Source organism: Camarhynchus parvulus, chromosome Z (assembly GCF_901933205.1).
Source record: "Camarhynchus parvulus chromosome Z, STF_HiC, whole genome shotgun sequence".
Lineage (NCBI taxonomy): Eukaryota > Metazoa > Chordata > Aves > Passeriformes > Thraupidae > Camarhynchus > Camarhynchus parvulus.
The window spans coordinates 4298203-4316320 of NC_044601.1; the positions used below are offsets into that span (position 1 = coordinate 4298203).

Consider the following 18118-nt stretch of genomic DNA (forward strand, 5'->3'; position numbering starts at 1 on the left):
CTGTGGCTTCTGCTGTGGTTAATTTTGTCTTTCACTTCTATCAAGACAGAAATGGGTGTTGCTGCTATTGTAGAAAATATTCTGTAATAATCTCTTTTTAGTAATCTGCTGTAATAGTCTAGTTTTTTATGGAAATTTGGGCTTGGTGTGACATCTACAGCATCAACTCGTGGAAGAAAAATCAGTTCCCATCTGGGAGATCCTTCTGTCTGTAAATCTCTAGAGCAGAAGTGAGATTAAGAAGTAGAATCTCTCACCTCCCAGCTCTTATGTTTTAGGAAAAACAAGGAAGAGTGCTTTTCCCCATGGGTTTAATGCAATGTTAAGTGTCTGACTGGATTTTTCCTGCCACTTTTTTTTGCCTCAAGAAAATCCATGGGACACTACTGTGACTTCACCAGGCAGTTCTGCTGTGCTGCTGCATCAAGCACAGAAACTGGGTTAATTTTTCCTCTCTGTCTGCTTCAATATGCCTTCTTCAGGTAAGTAAAGGTGTTTTTACACCAAAAAAAAAAATCCAAACAAAAAACCAAAACCAAAAAACTAATTAAAAAAAAAATTGAAATCACACAGATGAGCTGGCCCAACCCACTGTGCTGATCTCTGTGCATGGACCTTGCAGCTTCACTTGAATAGAAGTTTCCCTGAATGATTTGCCACTTAATTCCCTATCCACCCTGATTTTTGGTTTCATGAGGCAAAGCGAAGAATAGCACTCATTAAGAATAACAATTCTTTCAAAGAATTCGAGAGCAGTAATAAAGTTCTGAACAAAACTTACCTAAAGTGTGTGTTGTAGGCATCAAAACACTGACAGCATCCTGACCCAGCTAGATTTGCTTTATTTCTTTGCCCCTGGCCAGCAGATATTTATTTAAAATCTGGAATTCTGCATTAGTGTTCAGTCTTCATTCCAAATAATTTTTGCCATTGGGAAGAGGTATTAAAAAAGAATAAAATAAAGCACTACAGGTTTTAGGTTATCACAGAGACTGTGATATCCTTATCTTCAGAGCCTTGTTTAGTTTTCACAGGAAGAGAAGCATTTATTCACAGCCAAACATGAGCAGCCCCAGCCTTGTCAGACAGATGAGTACAGATCTGCAGGTTCATGGCTTTCCTACACATCTTGACTCGTTGTGTAAGTGCCTTTCTGTTGGAATGAGGCTGTTATTGCTTTATATCCCCATGATTCTCCTATCCCCATGACTGACAGTCACAAAGAACATTGTTAAATAACATGCTCACAGCTAGACTGGTCCACAGAGAGAATAAAGAAATTTAACAGATTTGGCTTTGTGTACTAAGCTTTTTCACCCCCACAGAGCACACACAAAACATCAAGTAACTTCTTGTCTGATGGTAAATACCCATAATACCTTGAACTTTATGAATAACAAATTATTAGCCTTCCTGCTATGTCCTCCTTTTGATTTTCAGTTCCTGCAGTTTTTGGAAAACAAAGCACATGGTGGTACTGCCATCCGTGCACAATTCTAAGAAATTCATCTGTTCAGAGGGGCTCTGTATCAATTTCTAATCCTAGCAGCATTTGGCAATGAGATTTTGTGTAGTTATTTAAAATAAGTGTGTCTCTTCTGGGAGTGAAGGATTGCTGAATGAATTAGGCATAAAACCAAGGGGAAGCAGATAAAGTCACCCAGGAATAAGGTCTGATTTTACACTCCAAATTCAACTTGGTCACCACAGAAAACTGTGTATTAAATATTTTTAATTTTTTTTTGTCTCAGTGCTACCATGAGAGGTCAGGGTTTGCATACACTCTGCAAAATCCTACCTGTCAAGCTGGAGTTTCTGCTGCTTTAAAATAATGCTGTTCTTCATGCAAGATGAGTGCCTGCTTCCTAAAACTTATCTGATGATCTCATTCATTATGTATGCAGAGCTTTCCCTACACAAAAGTAAGCTGTAGAGTTAAATTCAGCCTGGTATAAATGCAGGATATGTTCGCTAAGTTTGAATTCACACCAGCAGAATGTGCACTTCACTGAAGAATATGGTGGTGCTTCTTCATGGAAAAGTAGAATATCTTTTTTTTTTCCTGAGTGCTATGTACTATAATATTTTTGACAGGAAGATTATTGCAATTTGTGTAATTTTTCTCTTGCGCATGCTAGAGTCATAACTGAAGAATCTTCCTGTCAGACCTTCCCTGCCAAATAGGAAACGGGTAATACAATTTTCCAATCACTTTGTAGCATTTAAATAATGTGCCAATTTGTAGAGCTCGTTGCACACAGATTTTAATAATCAAAACATTGGTATAATGGACCTGGAGATAAAATCAAATGAGGAAATGCCATTGCTGCGCTTTAGGAAGCAGAAATAAATACTGGTTACTGTCCAGCTGCCTAAAGAAACAGTACTGCAGGAGCGAGAAATCATAAAAACAAAGCACTTTTAAAACCTGTTTTGCATTGTTAATTACCATAGTTTAATACTTTAAACAATAAAAAAAGTTTGCATCACTCGATGACGCAACAATTAACATATTTGCAGAATCCATAGGGTCCCTGCTCACTGAACACGTTTGGCAGCTTAGCAAATGCCACAGGATGATTGCAGCATCCATGACTTAGAATTCTGACTGTGGTTTATCCCTCTGCACTCAGTCTGTAAATCCAAATTGCACATTCCTGGGTGCTGGGTGCCCGACCCCGATGGGTCTGAGGAAAAACAAACCTCCTGTAGTGTGCAGCTGCACCCCAAATCACACGATTGTCTCCTTGGAGCTCCTTTTGAGGGGCTGCAGGCCCAGCAGGGACTGCTGGGTGGAGGGGACGTTGGCAGATTTTGGGATGAGGAGCATCACCCGCTGATTGTTCCGACGCCACTCGTGGTACAGCCGGCAGTGGTACCTGAAGGACACCTGGGGACACAAGGGACACGAGCTGCCTTCAGTGACTGGCACCCTGCAAGGGCCCAGCTGGGGCTCCAAAGGCCTCCCAGTGGGACAAAATGGGTGAGAACTGGTGAAAAGAGAGACCCACCATGCCCCAAGCTACCAAAGCACATGAGAAAAACAGCCTGTGACTGTTTTACCTGTCATTCCCCTTTTTTCACAGCCTGAAAAATCAGACATCCTGCCTCTGCCTTTCCCAAGAGATGTTGGCACTGATGGAATAAGAATTGGGGATATCTTCTCTTGCTTCAGGTTGTTAAATTGACAAAGAATGTTTGCAGGCAGACGAACACAGGTATGTTCTACCTTGTAATATTTTACCGCTGAATGCCTCAAAGTTGGGCTTGCACAGAGTCAATGAGCTGGCAACGTGTGTGTCTCAATTTAAATTGTCTCTGGAATTTTGTTGTTGTTGTTGTTGTTGTTATCAGGTGTTTCAACCTTTATGTGGAAATGTGATTGCTGTGGAGATGCAAGACAGCTCGGCCTCATGTTTTTAAAAAATGGTTTACAACTTGTTTTAGTGGCAGCCAAGCATTGTGGGAGTTGAAGCTGTGTAAGAGGATGTGTATGTGCAGTTATAAAAAAAACCACACACACAAAAAAACCCCCAAAAACCAAAAAACAAAACCAAAAACCAAACCAAACCAAAACAAAAAGAACAAACTGTAAATTTTGAGAGAAATGTGTCAAGTGATGATTGTTTTCTTCTTGAGCTGTGGGCAGGAGTTGACCTATGCACTGTAACCTTTCCATACCGCAAAAAGAACTAAAGAAATGTACCTTCTAACTAAAGAAATGTACCTTTCAATGATGTCCTACAAGGGCTAAAAAATACTTCTTTTTTTCTTTTTCTTTTTTTAATTAGACCTTTTCACAGCTGTCTGAGGAAAACCTATAAAGCTTTGGTTTACTGAGCAGTTTTTTTTGCAAAGACATCTCTTCAGATTGATCCCCCCAACTTTCAACCTCCTTTCCCTGAAGGAAAGCATCCTGCATCTTCTGTTTCTGTGGAGCAGTGTGTGTGAAGGAATATGAGAAATCTCTTCTCAAAAGACACCGCAGGAGGAGCAGAAATCACTTGGAGTAGTGAGAAGGGTGAAAACACCCGAACACCTGCAAAGGAATGCCCGGTAAAATTCAGTGACAGGTTCAGGAAAGTGAGCTGGAGTTCAGGTTGGGTTTTCAAGCAGCACAACATGAGGTTCTTTGACTAATAGCTGCAGTGTTAAACTAGGTCTGTATGTTATACAAGCGAAAGCAAAGTTTTAAAATTAAAACTAAAATTTATATTTAAATTAAATTAGTTTTTAGATTTAGATTTAAATTTAAATTTAAATTCTTAGTTTAAGTAACAATCCCCTTTTTGTGTCTGGAGCTTTCTTCTTGTGAGGACCAAGTGCCTTTTTTGGTGTGCATGTGTGTGTTAAAAATACAGAGTAAAAAGCAACAGTGTTTTATGGATAACTTGTCTGTTTTAGAGGGAGGGATAAAACAGCTTCTGGGATGCTAAAAATAACATCCCTGCTGCTCACTGCTCACTGGGATAACTGTGGTGTGTAAATAATCTGTATGCCAGCCTTTGCCTCCAGAGAAGGAAGGCTGATTTACTGGAATTAAAGCAAAGTTTCAGTTCTCTTCATTTCCCCAGGACCTAAAGGAATATTGTGTCATCCTGTGTGTCATTTACCCTGCAGCTCTGAACCTATTCCCTGCACAGCCATAGCTATGTAACAGGATTCTCCCACTCCTGAAAATGACAAGGCATGTGCTGCTGAAGAATTCAATGAAATTTACACTTCTGTGTGTGTGGGACCATTCCTTCCTGCACACAAGGGGAGTCTGGAGCCCTCCCCGAGGCAAACCCAGGCTGGGGCTTTCCTTCCTCACTGAAAGGAGGGTTATTTTGCCTCCCAGCTTCAATCATTTGGTGATTCACTCCCCTAAAGACCTTCCTGCCTTGCCCTTCTCGAGTGAACACAGTGCTCCCCTAGCCCATCCATCTCCTACTGCCCCAAATGACAATTTAAAATGGAATTACAGCTGTCCACAACTGAGCGAGCATCAAAGATACTGAATTTTGATTAAATCAACCAAGGTATGCATTTATATAAGGTTCATTACCACTAGCATGTTCTCCAAGAGCCAATAGCACATTTCCCTGTGTGCTTTGGAAGGGGTAAAATTTATAAAGTGAATATAAGGGATTTTTGCCTCTTACTCTGTAAATGCAACACCCAGGGATAAGCACCAAAGTTGGGATGCTGCAGTAGTCTTAATAAACAAGATTGTGTCATGGCTAATTAAATCCACCTGAAAAAAATGCCTTTTACCCCTTCCAGCAATTTGGTGATGGTGAATTAAGTATGTTAGGTAAATTGTTCAGCATTTTGGTTTCCAAGACAGCCACACACAAAGCAAATTTGAACAATATTTGCTAGCATACCTGCCAGGCACATCGACACCCAGCACAGCAGGAAAAACAAGTGTGGCCTCACTGCTGGAGTACATGGCCTGTCTCAGGAGACTGCTGCTGCCTCACAGAAAAGCAGAAAACAACAAAAAAGATGAACTGCACGAGGCTGAGGCAAAACTCTGAGCTTTTCCTCCTGCCTGCATCCCTCAGGGTTCACAAATGTGCAGATGAGATTTCCCTTTCACAGCTTTCTTGGAGATACTCGTGAGGAAGTATGGGGGTTTTTGTGCTCTCCTCACACCCCCTTTTCCTCAGGGCTCAGCACAAGGGGGAGTTTCTCACTCCACCAATGCAGTTTTTTTTAAAAGTGCCACCTCCTCAGCAGCTTACACAGGCCCAAATCTTCTTGAAGGGGTCTGGGATAGAGTGTGGCCATAACCAGAGGGGGCAGAGCTGTGTGCTGGCCCTGTGGGATGTGGCCATGCCACAGAGTCCTGGCTTGACTATATGATGCTTTTATCGCCAGTTGTCTCATTTTGTTTATGCTGAATAACAAGTTTTGCACCTTTAAGACTTGTTCCAAGAGTGAAGGGACGGAGAGAAGAAGCACGGAGTTTCTTTTCAGGCACTGCACTCACTCCTCCACATTCCTGCTCCTGGACTGTGCTGTCTGTGGATGGACAGACAGCGGGACAGAGCTCTCCTTTGCTTTTAGTTAGTTTTAGCTAGCTGAGGCAAAGAAGTTCCCTGGACTGTGGGTTTTCCCCCTTTCTCTGGACCTGTTCAGACCTTCTCCAGACTGAACACTAGAAGACCATTGGCAGCTCACACCTGTGGCCCACCGGGCCGGGCCCGGCCTGTGACATTTCCAGCACCACAGGGACTGATCAGAGACTGCGTGAGCTGAGCTGCAGCCCGGGGAGGGCACTTTGTGAGTTTGTCTCTCTTTTGAAGCATCAAGAAGTTTTATTGTTTAATATTGTTTAACTTTTATTGCTTAATAAATAGTTTTTTTTACTTTTCTCCAAGGGGGTGTTTTCTCCTGGCTCGGCTGGGAGACAGGCCACTGTGATTCTGCTTTCCTAGAGGAGGCCCTTTGAGGGGTTCTCTCCCAAATTTGCCCTCAAACAGGACACACACATGGGCAGGTTGGGCTTTTCCTGCCCCAGCAGCACAGCCTGGCACCATCTGAGTGCATTGCTGTGAGTGCTACCCCTCTGCACCCACCCTGCTCTTCCCACGGCACAAAAAGAGGTGTGAAATGTCAAATACAGCATTACACTGGGCTTCTCAGTGAGCTGCTACACCATGGCTTGATGAACACCCATTTTGGCGGCTGTCCCCTGTGTTCCTCTCATTTCTGCTGGGCCAGCTGGCTGCCAGTGCACTGGGGCCACTAAATTATCTCAATTCAACAACTTGAGAGCACAAGTGGCTCTCAGGATGGATTGCCATGAGAGTGACTCGTGCTGGGGTGCAGGATGCAATTTAACCTGCACTGGAAAAGCAGCTCTGTTTTTACAGACCTGGGCACGTGTGCGTTCTGACTTCCCCCACATCCAATACTTTTGAATTGTAAAATTGGCAAGACGGTGCATTAGAATAAAATCTGAATCCTCTGTGGCAGCCAAGTTGTTCACCTAAATCTTTTTTTGTGTGTATGTGTGCTGTGTCTTCACCCTTTGCACATCACATTTGGTGAAACTCCCTCCTGTAGTGTGGATTCTTTGGGGTTTTAATGTTAAGGTTGGCATTAAATGTGCCACACAGTATTTTTTGTTCAGACTCAGATGTTTATTAGTTTTTTTCTATATTACAGTTCCACAAATTGAGAGTTCTACAGTACTTCACTCTAACAAACTAAAAGTGGAGCTGTATCTCTCTCTTTACAAGGTTTTTTTAAGGATAAACTCTCTAATTATGAAATGACATTTATATTATTTTTACTTTTAACTTAATAGCTAACTACTTGTGGCCCGCAATGTGGACTTTTTTATCTAATTACACAATACTACCTGAACTCATGAAGAAGAAGGTGAAGAGGAAGGACAAGTCTTCACCCTAAAATCTCTATCTGGTTTTATATATATATTACTATATTCTAAAACTTTACGTTTTCTGCTATGAGATATTACACACTTTTATTCATATTATACACACATAATCCCAGTTCTATCATTCCATTTTGGAAGCCTTTTCCATGGTCTCAGGTCAAACGCGGTGTGCTCCTGGGGGTCAGTGCCTGTCAGCACAGAAAGTCCAAAATTCTCAGCATCCAGGGTCCCAGCACTGCAGCATCTGTCTTGAACTCCCCCGTGCTGCTTCCCTGCCTCCCTCCTGCTGTCCCCACTGGTGTTTGGGATTTGGGAATCCTTACCCCGGAGCAAACTGCCTTTCTGGTGTCCCAGGGAGCTTGAATGGTGTGGAAATAAGAGGTTTCTTGCAGGTGCACTCTGCCCTCACCAGCACAGGAGGCAAACAGAAGCAAAGCTCTGTGCCATCACCTAGAGCGCTCTGTGCGATTCATTTTCCCGTTTCTGCCCTTTCCCTTTCCCCCTGTGATTTACACAAAACCCCTGACACTTACCAGGGTCCAAAAGAGGTAAATAGTGAAGAGTGCCACAGTGAGTGCAATGAGGCCAACAGCTTCCAGCCTACTGCTAAAGTGCAGGTGGTCCACAGCTCCTCGCAGGCACAGCCAGCCGGAGACGGTGGCCAGCGGGGTGATGAACAAGAAGCACACCATGTCCCCAAAGAGAGTCCTCTTCTCGTGCTGGGGGCCTGGGTTCCTCAGCCACTGCACAGGCACAACACAGCCAAGGCAGGTGTCAGCACAGGGAGGATTTTTTTACCCCCAGCTCAAAGCACAAACCCACCCCTTGTAGGACTGAACGCGGACGTGGCTTTTGTTGTTCCCCTGGGATGCCTCTCATGGATCTGTAGGTTTTTAATGTATAGCTCTATAGTACTTTTCTATAGCTCCTCCAGAACTTCACACTGATATATATACTAAGAATTTAGAAAGCAAATCAAATTGCATCAAATTTGATCCCTTGCCCTCCTGAACCACCCTTGGAACCCCAAGAACTGGAGTTCCTGCGTTCTCTGGAATTGGATTTTTATGTTAATTTTATATACAGTGGAAGAAATCAGTCTAAAACTTTTTAACTTTTTAAAACTTTCTCCCTATCACCCTGTGTAAAAGAATCAAACCTTTTGGTACAATTACACTTCTGGCAGCCTTTCAAAATCCAGTAATCCTGCCATCAGGAATGTTTTTAGTTTATAAAGATCTAGCCTGAGCCTTTCAGTGGCTGGAGTTTTTAACTAAAAGATTCTTTTCAGGATAGGTATGTATGTGATAATTGTATTAATCATTATACCTTTCAATCTGTGCATACATTAATGAATAAGGCAATTAAAGGAGTGGTTTTGGTTGAAAAGGAAGGGGGAGATGTTGAGGGACATAGACAGATGATGGACTTTGGACCTGGTTAACATAAGAGATTTGATAACATCATGCTTTGGCAAAAGCAAACAGAACTTTGAGGATTGCAAGAGGATTCAATCAGATGGGTTTACCAGAAAAAGAAAATTATACCAAACTTCTGCAAGCAAGACATGTTTAAAATGCGTAAGTTTTTTAATGTGATTTTTGACCCAATCATTACTAGCCTCCTTAAAATAGTATATAAGTGTTTGTATCCCACAATAAATCAGATTCTGATCACCAAATCACTCTTTCTCGTCTTTCTCCGTCACTGACACTTTTTCTGCCCTCTCTCACATTTCAGAATAAGAAGCCAACCCTTTCTAACAGGTTCTTGGAATTCTGTTTAGCCTCACTCTCAAGAAGAGGACTTCTAACCAGGAAACCTTGTTTTTCACCAGAATTTGAGAAGCATAACAAAATGTAGGGCAAACAACATCCTGGACCAACTCCAAGGGACAGACCCTGGGGAAACAAGTCCCTTACTGCATGTACCTGCTAAATATACTAATTAATCAACATTATTATAATTAATACTAATTAATTTTTTAAATTGTAGAAATCCCATATCACTCACTTGCATACCTACACTTTGTGCACCTGAAAGCTTTAATTAAAGAACTGTTTTTTACCTTACCACTCTTAATATTAAGGTTTTCCTTTGTTTTTTAGGCAACACAAGAGATCTGAATTTCTCCCCCTTGCCTCTTGCTGGTGTCCACCTTTATCTGTACCCACCATGACATTTATTCAGCTATGGTAAAGGCTGCCTTGAGAAATGTTTTATGTAGTGCTGCCCCTACTTTTTGCCCACTGGCTTCTTTGAAAAACTCCCTTCTTAATATGTAAACGTGCAGAAAATATTTTAACATTTTCCATGCTATTTTAGGGATTTCTTTTTTAGCATTCTGCTAATAACATTTGCAGAGCCATTTTCAACTTGTTTTCAGATACCCCCACGTTTGAGCAGAGTTCAATGCACACAAGGTTATTTTTATTAAGAGGGTATTAATCTTGAGAAACAGAGTGCCTGAAAGTCAGCTGCTGAAGCAAAGGTTAGGGTTGAACAGCTATCAAACCCACACACCCACATTTCTATAAACAGGATTTGAGATAGCAGAGGTGAAAGAAGTTCCTACAACAGCACATTGAGGTTTTTTAATTAAAAAAAAATAAAGTAAACCAAGCCAAACCTCATCACACAAGTCAATATTTGAACAGGAAAACTACCCAGCCCTGTACTTTTTGCCAATGTGGGCTGTAGGGTTTGGTCAAACCTGTTCTGCAGCATCATTTTATGAGTTTTTGGGGCCAGTAGAACCAGATGAGGCTCATGCACCCCTAAACACTTTGGTCCTCTTAATTCTGCAAGTGTGTTACACATTGGCAGTAGAAATCCTGTCTCATGTACAACTCAGGAATTTACAACACAAAAAATATGTTAATAAACTTTTTTTTTTTCAGGATGTAGGCTTTTAACTTGCTTGAACACTTCTGAAATGCTAAGGAAGTGCAAAGCACTTTAAACCAGCTACATATTACTGTAAGCAAGAAGTTGTAAGGGAAGATGCCAATTAAAGAGGGAGGCTCAAAACTGGTTTTTTCCCTCTCCCTAACCAGGAAAGATGGTAACCAACTGTGGTCAGTTTACCCCAAGAAGCAGCTAAGCCCCAACACAGCCATTTCCTCACCCTCCATCCCATCAATATGAGGGGGAGAACAGCAAAAAGCTGCAAGCAGAGTTTTTTTCAGCAGAGCTTGTGCAAAATAAGGGGACACATATTCATATTTGAACATATTTTTCTTTTACTGTAGCTTTAAAGGGAATGCTAAAAAGTGAGTAAAATTCTCTCACTACTTTCCTAGGAGTTTTCAATCCATTTATTTAAAAACAGCCCCAAGGGTTTATGCACAACAGCTCCAGGTTATATCTGGTTGCTTCTGAAAAGACTGCAGCCTTCCCCTTGTTTTCCATTTCCTGTAGTCCCTGCAATTTCCAGGAGTCCCTGAAACCACCAAAAAACCAAGAGGAGCTGAAAACACTTGATAACAGAGATTGTGCTTTTAAAGGTTTTAAAGAAAGACGGCAAAAAAAAAAAAAAAAAAAAGGGTTTGTGAAAAGCACTTGTTTGAAAGGTGACCTGGAAGAGAAATGGTGGTCAATCGTACACTTCTCCTCGACCTCTACAGGAACTGCAGATGTTCACCACTTTCCCAGGACAGACTTCAAAGTTTTGACACCCGTGCAGCTCAGATAGTGCAAGAAATAGTTCCCAGTTCAGAGCAAGGAGGAAGAACATCAGGAATGCAGGGAGGGAGCACAAATGTCAAGGTATGTGCTGTTATCCCCACCCTGTGACTGTCACTACACACAGTGCAGTGCACCTGAATTAAGACAGCATTTCTCACTGTGCCATCAAACCTGACTGAAAGTTTGAGCAGATTAAAAAGGTGTGGAGCTGCTTCACAGGCTGATGGCTGCCTGCTCCCAATGCCCTGTGGCACACGAACAAAGAGTCAAACCCAAGCAATTCAAATATTAGATGAGGTTGTGACAGGCAAGAGTAGTATTAAATAATAAATAAAGCCATCACAATTCTACAGTCTAACCTCAAAAAGCCGGAAGGATTTTGTTAGCTAGCTCTGAAGTACAAGTCAAAAGCACAGATTAAGCAATTTCAGTGGTTGTACAGATTTCAGTCACAGCACTTATTTTTCTCCTGAAGCAGTGCACACCTGCTTCTAAATCTGCTTCTGTTTCTAGGTCTCAGTCATTTGTTTTTGGAATGGAATGGGCACTGTCAAGCTACTTTATAGCTAAAAAGCCAAGTCAGCAGATCCTTTTGTGAAACTCATACCCACACAGGGATCCTAACAAAGCCCTGAGCTGATTAATTACTGTGGCAGTATGGTATGGACTACCCTGCTGGCCAAGAACGAGATGTAAGGCCAGATGAAGCTGTCAGATCTGCACTGTGACACCCTGAAATCTGTCTTATTAAAATGTGTCAACGTGCCCAATTATTTCTGCAATAAATCCAGACTCTCAGAGTGATAATTTCCATTTAGGGGAGCAGGGGAAGGAAAAAAAAAAAAGGAGGTAGAAAAAGGGTCGTGTTTGAAGTAAAATGCTGGCCTGCCTGGATTTTTGTGAAGAGAAATCTTAAAGTGATCATTGTTCCCTGCTCCTGATCCACTGGTAACTGGAGCTGGAGTAACAACACATGAAATGACTTCAGCTATGGCAGGAAAAATTATTTCAAGAACTTAAAGCAGAGTGCCTGATGCAAAACCCAATCTTGTCTTGTGACTGAGACAAGCCAAGAAACTCTTTGAGACTCCAGAACCTCAGAGAGATGGGGGTTAACATTCATCTCAACAAAGTTACTCTCTAAATGCATCTTGGGGAAAGCCAGAAGGGAGAACTGAAGGGGGCCATCAGTGAAGTTAAAGTGCTGCTTAAGGTGAGGGACAAGGTTGGCCTAAGAATAGATGGATAACTGTTGTCCCCAAATAAATTTAGGATAAGAATCAAAAAAAGCATCCTCATCCTTCAGAGTATCCTGCTCTACAGCAGCCTCCCAGGAAGAGCAGCTTAGGCTAAAACCCTTAAAAGCTGACAGAGTTCTGAGAAGGAGGTTGCTTACATACAGAAAGAGATTTTTGTTGTACTGCATCTGACTTGACAAAACGCTGTGAACACACCTGGGGCTCCACCACCCCACACACAGAAAGATTTGCTGCAGTCACTTCACAAAGCAGGGTTGGAATTGGAGGAGGAAATCATTGGAGCAAGCAGCAGCCAAGGACCAGAACACCTGGAGAGGCTCAGGCTCCCTGAATTTATCTATCCTAACAAAAACGAGCTGCCAGCAGAGTGCTGCTGTAAAACACCTCCACCATTCTGAGCTGCCTCAACACTGCCAAAGGCCAAATCCTGGAAGTACTCATCTCTGCAGGTCTAACTTCAATTAGATGACTCACAAATGTGAAAGCAAAGTGTGTGCGCAGTGTTTTTCCTGATCAGGTCCTAGGGCTACCATCTCTTTCTGCTGGAGAGCCCCTTCTGGTTCAGGATTTTTAAACATTTCTGGAGTTTCTGGGTGCAGAGGAAGGAATTATCTCTCCTAAATGCATTGTCCTTTGAGCCAAAAATAACTTGTTGCACATCAAAACTTATCAGTTCATTTTGTCGTTTTCATGCTGATGGCTCAGCAGTGAGTCCTGGTGGAAGCAGGCTGTACACAAGCTGAAGAGATGGAAATTACTGTGTTTTCTGGTTTCTGCCACCAATGGGACCATTTTGCCTTGGGCTTTGAGCAGAGAAAGGCTGATATTCCCTCTTATTTTCAAAGAATAGTTCTCTGGAATGAAGAACATTTTTAAAGACCAGGAGGACCATTTATTGCTCCTCCTCCTCCCATTTATTGCCCATTCCCAAATACTGCATCTGAGTATTTTTTTTTTTCTGACACTATTTTTACTTGAAATATCCATTTTAACATTTTTTCAGTGAAATGTTTTGAAACCTGGCTTAACTACATGCAACTGAAAAATAAAAGGTCCCAGACTAGAATGGTATATATGCTTGTTTTCAGTGTCATGAAAGATTTTGTGTGGCTTGAAACTTTCCTAGGTTAATGTTTTGCCTAGGAAAACACACATTTGACAGTTACTCTTTGGTAGAAAAAATATTTTTCTCCAGTTTTTTTGTCTCCTCATATCAAACATTCTGTTACTGACAGTGATATTGTCTCTAGTAGGTGCCTTTAGAAAGCTCACAGAGGTGTTTCTTCGGTCTTAAAGAGTGTACTTGAGAGTTGGAATCAAAATTATTTGATCTCTGTAATGTTATTGCGCCAATATTGTGGCCTCTTTGCAAATGAGTCTGCTCTTATTTATGTTTAACCCCTACTTTAACTCAAATTGCAGAAAATATTTTAAATGTGGATATCTCAATGAGCCAATGCTTCTTTTTGAAATAGCAAATAAATTTTGCATTAATCTGCGTGTTTCTGAAAGGGGAACGATTACATTTTCTGTTGTAAGGATGGTTTATGATAAAACTTTAATTTTTGTTTTGTTTTGTTTTCTGGAAAGGGTAAATCACAGCACAGACAGCTACACCTGGGGTTGGTTCCTCAGAGTGAGGACATCACCACAGGCTGTGGCTGCTGTCACACCACAACTCAATTTTCAATTTAGACCTGGGGTCACTTGTCCTGAAAAACAGGAGCAAGAAATTGGGCAGGGAAGGCAAGAGACCAGCATGGGTCAGTGGGGACCTGCTGGCCAAAGGAAAGAAGCAAATAAATGCACAGGCAGTGAGAGCAAGGACAGGTTTCCTGGGAAGAGTTCAGAGATTAAATTCTCTAAGAGGTTGTGGAGGGTTGGGGTCAGGAGGGCCAAGGTGAAGCTGGAACTGAAGCTGGAAAGGGAGAAAGAATACCAGGACATTCTAGAGCTTCATTAAACACAACAGGAAGGTTACAGGGGGTGGTTTCCCCACTCCAAGCAGCACTGGCAGACGTGTGACAGGGATGGGGAGAAGCCTGAGGTACCCAACAGCTTTTCTGCCCCAGCCTCCAAAGGGAGCCTCTCCTCCCAGCCCTCCAGGTGATGGAGAGCAGGATGGGCCCTGGGGAGCAAAGGCTCTGCCCTGGGAGGGAAGATCCTGCTCAGGGCCAGCTGAGGAACCTGGAAATGCTCAGCTCTGTGGGATGTGATGGGATGGAGCCCAGGGTCCCCAGGGAATTGGCTGGGGGAGCTGCCAAGCACTGTCCATGACACTGGAAATGTCCTGGCAGTCAGGTGAGACCCCAGGGGGCTGGGAAAGGGGAAATATTGCACCTGTCTTCAGAAAGAGTGGGAAGGAAGAGCCTGGGAGCACCCAGCTGAATTCCCCTCTGTGCCTAGGGAGCTGATGGGACAGACTCTCTGGAAGCTCTGCTGAGGCTCCTGGAGCTCAGGGAGGGGAACTGGGGCAGCCAGCCCAGCCTCACCAGGGGCAAGTCCTGCTTGACCAGCCCAGTGACCTTTTCTGATGGGGTGGCCACACCAGTGGATAAGGGAAGGGCTACAGATGGAATTTACCCGGATTTCTGCAAAAAGAGTCTCCCAGAACAGCCTTCTGTCCAAACTGGGGAGGGATGGATTTGATCATGGGCTGCTGGAAGTGTTCCAGGCCAGGACTGATGGGGCTGGGAGCAGCCTGGGACAGTGGAAGGTGGCCCTGCCATGGCAGGGGTGGCACTGGATGAGCTTTAAGGTCCCTTCCAGCCCAAACCACCCCAGGATTCTGATACACAAAGCCCCACCAAGCAGCATTAATACAGTAGTTCATAGATGTGGTTTCATGTTTCTGGATTACACACACTCAGCTTCTTAAAAGGGTTAGTAATTCTCTGGCAGTGAAAACAAATAGCAGAGCTTGCTAAATGGCACTGTAGAAATCTATGGAATGTCTTGCAGGGCCAATTACACAATAGTATATATTTTTAACATTAGTCTGGCTTGCTGCTGTTCTGTTTTCCTACTAACCACTTTTAATTTACAGTTCTGGAGATGGTTGTATCAGTTAAACGATTTCGGGATGTGTCAAGAAGGAAAAGATTTTGTGGAACTATGGGAAAAGCTGTGTGTCCTTCTATCTGTGTTTGCAATGCTCTCATTCTGTTTTGGATGACTGTATTCCCAGTTAGGCATTCAAGAAAGTCAACAAAAATCACATTTCACATTTTAAAATAAAAGCAAAGCAGATTTGCTACTGGCAAAACTTATGTCAAGAAATTGTAAATGTCCTGATCTACAAGCTCAAATATATGAGAAGCAAAGACATGATAGGTAATAAACACTTGATAGGTCTACAAATAAAGACAGATGCAGTAAATCTTACCACTTCTATTTTCCTAGAAAATGTAAACTTTGACTGGCTCCTGTCAGGGCTGGGAAATGCTGCTGGTAGGAAGGACAGAGATAGATGACAACTGGGCAGTTCAGGACTGTTTTACAGGACCATGATGTCCAAAGAAAAGTCACCAAACCCATTATCTGAAACAAAAGAAGCTGTGCCTTTGGAAACTCCAGCATCTTTCCCCCATCTTGCTCATTCTTGAAGGAAATATGATTGTTCGGTTACTTTCTCCTGGGAACTTTCCTCGAGTATTTTTTGCCCTTGACTGTTATAAATTTAGGGATGAGCAGTTACAGATGTGATGGTTTGAACTAGTCTGTTCACTGACAAATAGTTTAAATTTTTATTTTTTTACGGGGAGTGGGTTGCTGTTATTTGCGCTCTTGCTGCCAGTACTATAAGAAAGATTTGTGCATTGTAGCAAATCCTTGCTGCAGGGAACATAAAACAGCTACCTAATTTCTCTTTAAAGGAGAAAGAGCATTCTGGTTTGGTCTCTGGATTTTGCTCCATTAGGAATAAATAGATCAAAAAAAAAAGCATCTTGGAGAGTTTATGGTTTTAAATCCATGCTGGGGAGTTTATTCCTTTTTTTTTTTTTAAATACCTGCTTTAACTCAGACATACTTCTACTGAAAATCTACATGGCTGCTTCCAATTCTCCCTGTGTGCGTTGGTCTTATGGGGATTATTTTCACAGCCAAAGATAACTAGGTACAAAAATGTCTCTATCACCTTGCCCTTTTAATCTGCCCTTTTTGGGTCAAGAAAGGAAGGAGGACAGACACACCTTAATTATCTGCTCCCAGCCCTAATATGCTTATGGACAGCTGCAGTTCCTCCAAACTTTGATTTATGAAAGTTTTCCTGGTAGGTAACTGTGCTGAGGAACCATTTATCCTCCTTCTGGCTTTAGGTGTGATCCTTTTATAAACTACCTGCATCAAATCTGGTGTCTGTTCATTACAGTAATTTAATGCTAATGGCTTGCTTCACTGAACAGTGGAGAGGAAAAAAAGTAAAAATAATCCAAACAGATAAAAATGTCGTGACTCAAAGTCTTGCACAGGAAATGAATTCATATTTCAGTGTAAGGCTTCGTGAGGTTTTAATTTATAATGTAAGCTCATCTTAAATACCTCATGCATAGGTGTACATTTTAGAGGGTTTTTTAATTTATTTTACCTTACTCATGTAGGCTCTATAGCCAGCAACACAGCAGGGAAAAACTGAAGTTAATTTCTGCCCAATATTGCTGTAATTATCCTGACTTTATTTTTTCTCCTAGTCATGCTGTTTTGCTTATGAGCTTTGTATTGTTAATTAAGTGCTTTCTGTTTGTTTGCAAAAAAAAAAAGTCAACCAACAGATACCAAATCCTGGCTGGTTTAAAACACGTAAGTAACTTACAAGCAATACAAGCCTGACTTATATGGTCACATAATACTCTTATACCATTTTTATTTTGTAGCTGGCTGTTCCCTAACATTTTATTATTGCACATAAATATATTTGTACTGCTGCATTTCGTGCCTGCTTCTGCACTGAGCCAAGTGGAAGCAACACAGATGCAATGTGGAAATTGAAAATGAAGATGATACATAATACTTACATAAAGCTTGACTAATCTTTATGCTGAAACACAGCAAAAGCAGCCACATGAATAATACCACACATTCCTAATGCAGATTTTTTTTTCTGTGGATTGGCTGCATTAAAAAGGCAGCTTATATAGAGCTGGAAGGTCCATAAAAGTCAGTAATGGAATTACTGCAGTTTGAGATTTCACTGTGCTGGTTTTGAGGTCCCTGGCTGGCTTGTCACAAGGAATATCAGCTCTGTGCATATCAGCCACCATATTATAGATTTCTCTTTCCTTTGTCGCAGGGTGGGAGGGCTGGGTTCAGAGACCTTGACTCCTTTCACTGAATTCTGCACCACTGTGAACGCTGAAGGAGGGTTTTAATCACCACCATAGTCCCTGATTCACATTCCCAGTGTGAAAACACAATTTTTGGGGAGAATAATGTGAGTTCACAAAAAGAAATGAACAAAGAAGCATCACAAAATCATTGTTGAGGGGCTGGATCTGCCTGACAGGCTGCACCACCATTGCCTGCTGCTCTGGTTGGGTTTTGGGCATCAAATTGTGCATTTCCAGAGAGAAGATTCTCCCTCAAGACAAAAATACACATCCTGTGGCAGAGACAAAGCAGAAGCACAGAGTTGTGTCTGGTCAACTCCTCTGCTGCTCCCACAAGGTTGGACAAAAGGAAAGAAGGAATTTGGCTGAGCCACCAACCACACCACTTGTTCCATTCCAATCTCACTGCTGCTGCAGCCTCTCCTGCTAACAGCAGGAATAAATTCACATAT

At 42.1% G+C, this 18118-nt stretch overlaps 1 protein-coding gene across 3 annotated transcripts in view; it reads right to left on the reverse strand.

The window, feature by feature from the left end:
* Positions 1 to 1839: 1839 nt before the first annotated feature.
* MARCHF3 (membrane associated ring-CH-type finger 3) overlaps positions 1840 to 18118 on the reverse strand; it is a 57710-nt gene continuing 41431 nt past the window's right edge. For 2 of the 3 annotated variants that reach the window (XM_030968739.1, XM_030968738.1), the window contains exons 5-6: positions 7927 to 8136; positions 1840 to 2890 (exon numbers count right to left, since the gene is read on the reverse strand). In XM_030968739.1, coding sequence (XP_030824599.1) covers positions 2732 to 2890; positions 7927 to 8136 — 369 coding nt within the window. In that variant the 3' untranslated portion in view covers positions 1840 to 2731. Of the gene's footprint in view, positions 2891 to 7593; positions 7752 to 7926; positions 8137 to 18118 lie in introns of those variants that run through there. The other variant, XM_030968740.1, reaches the window with a different exon arrangement.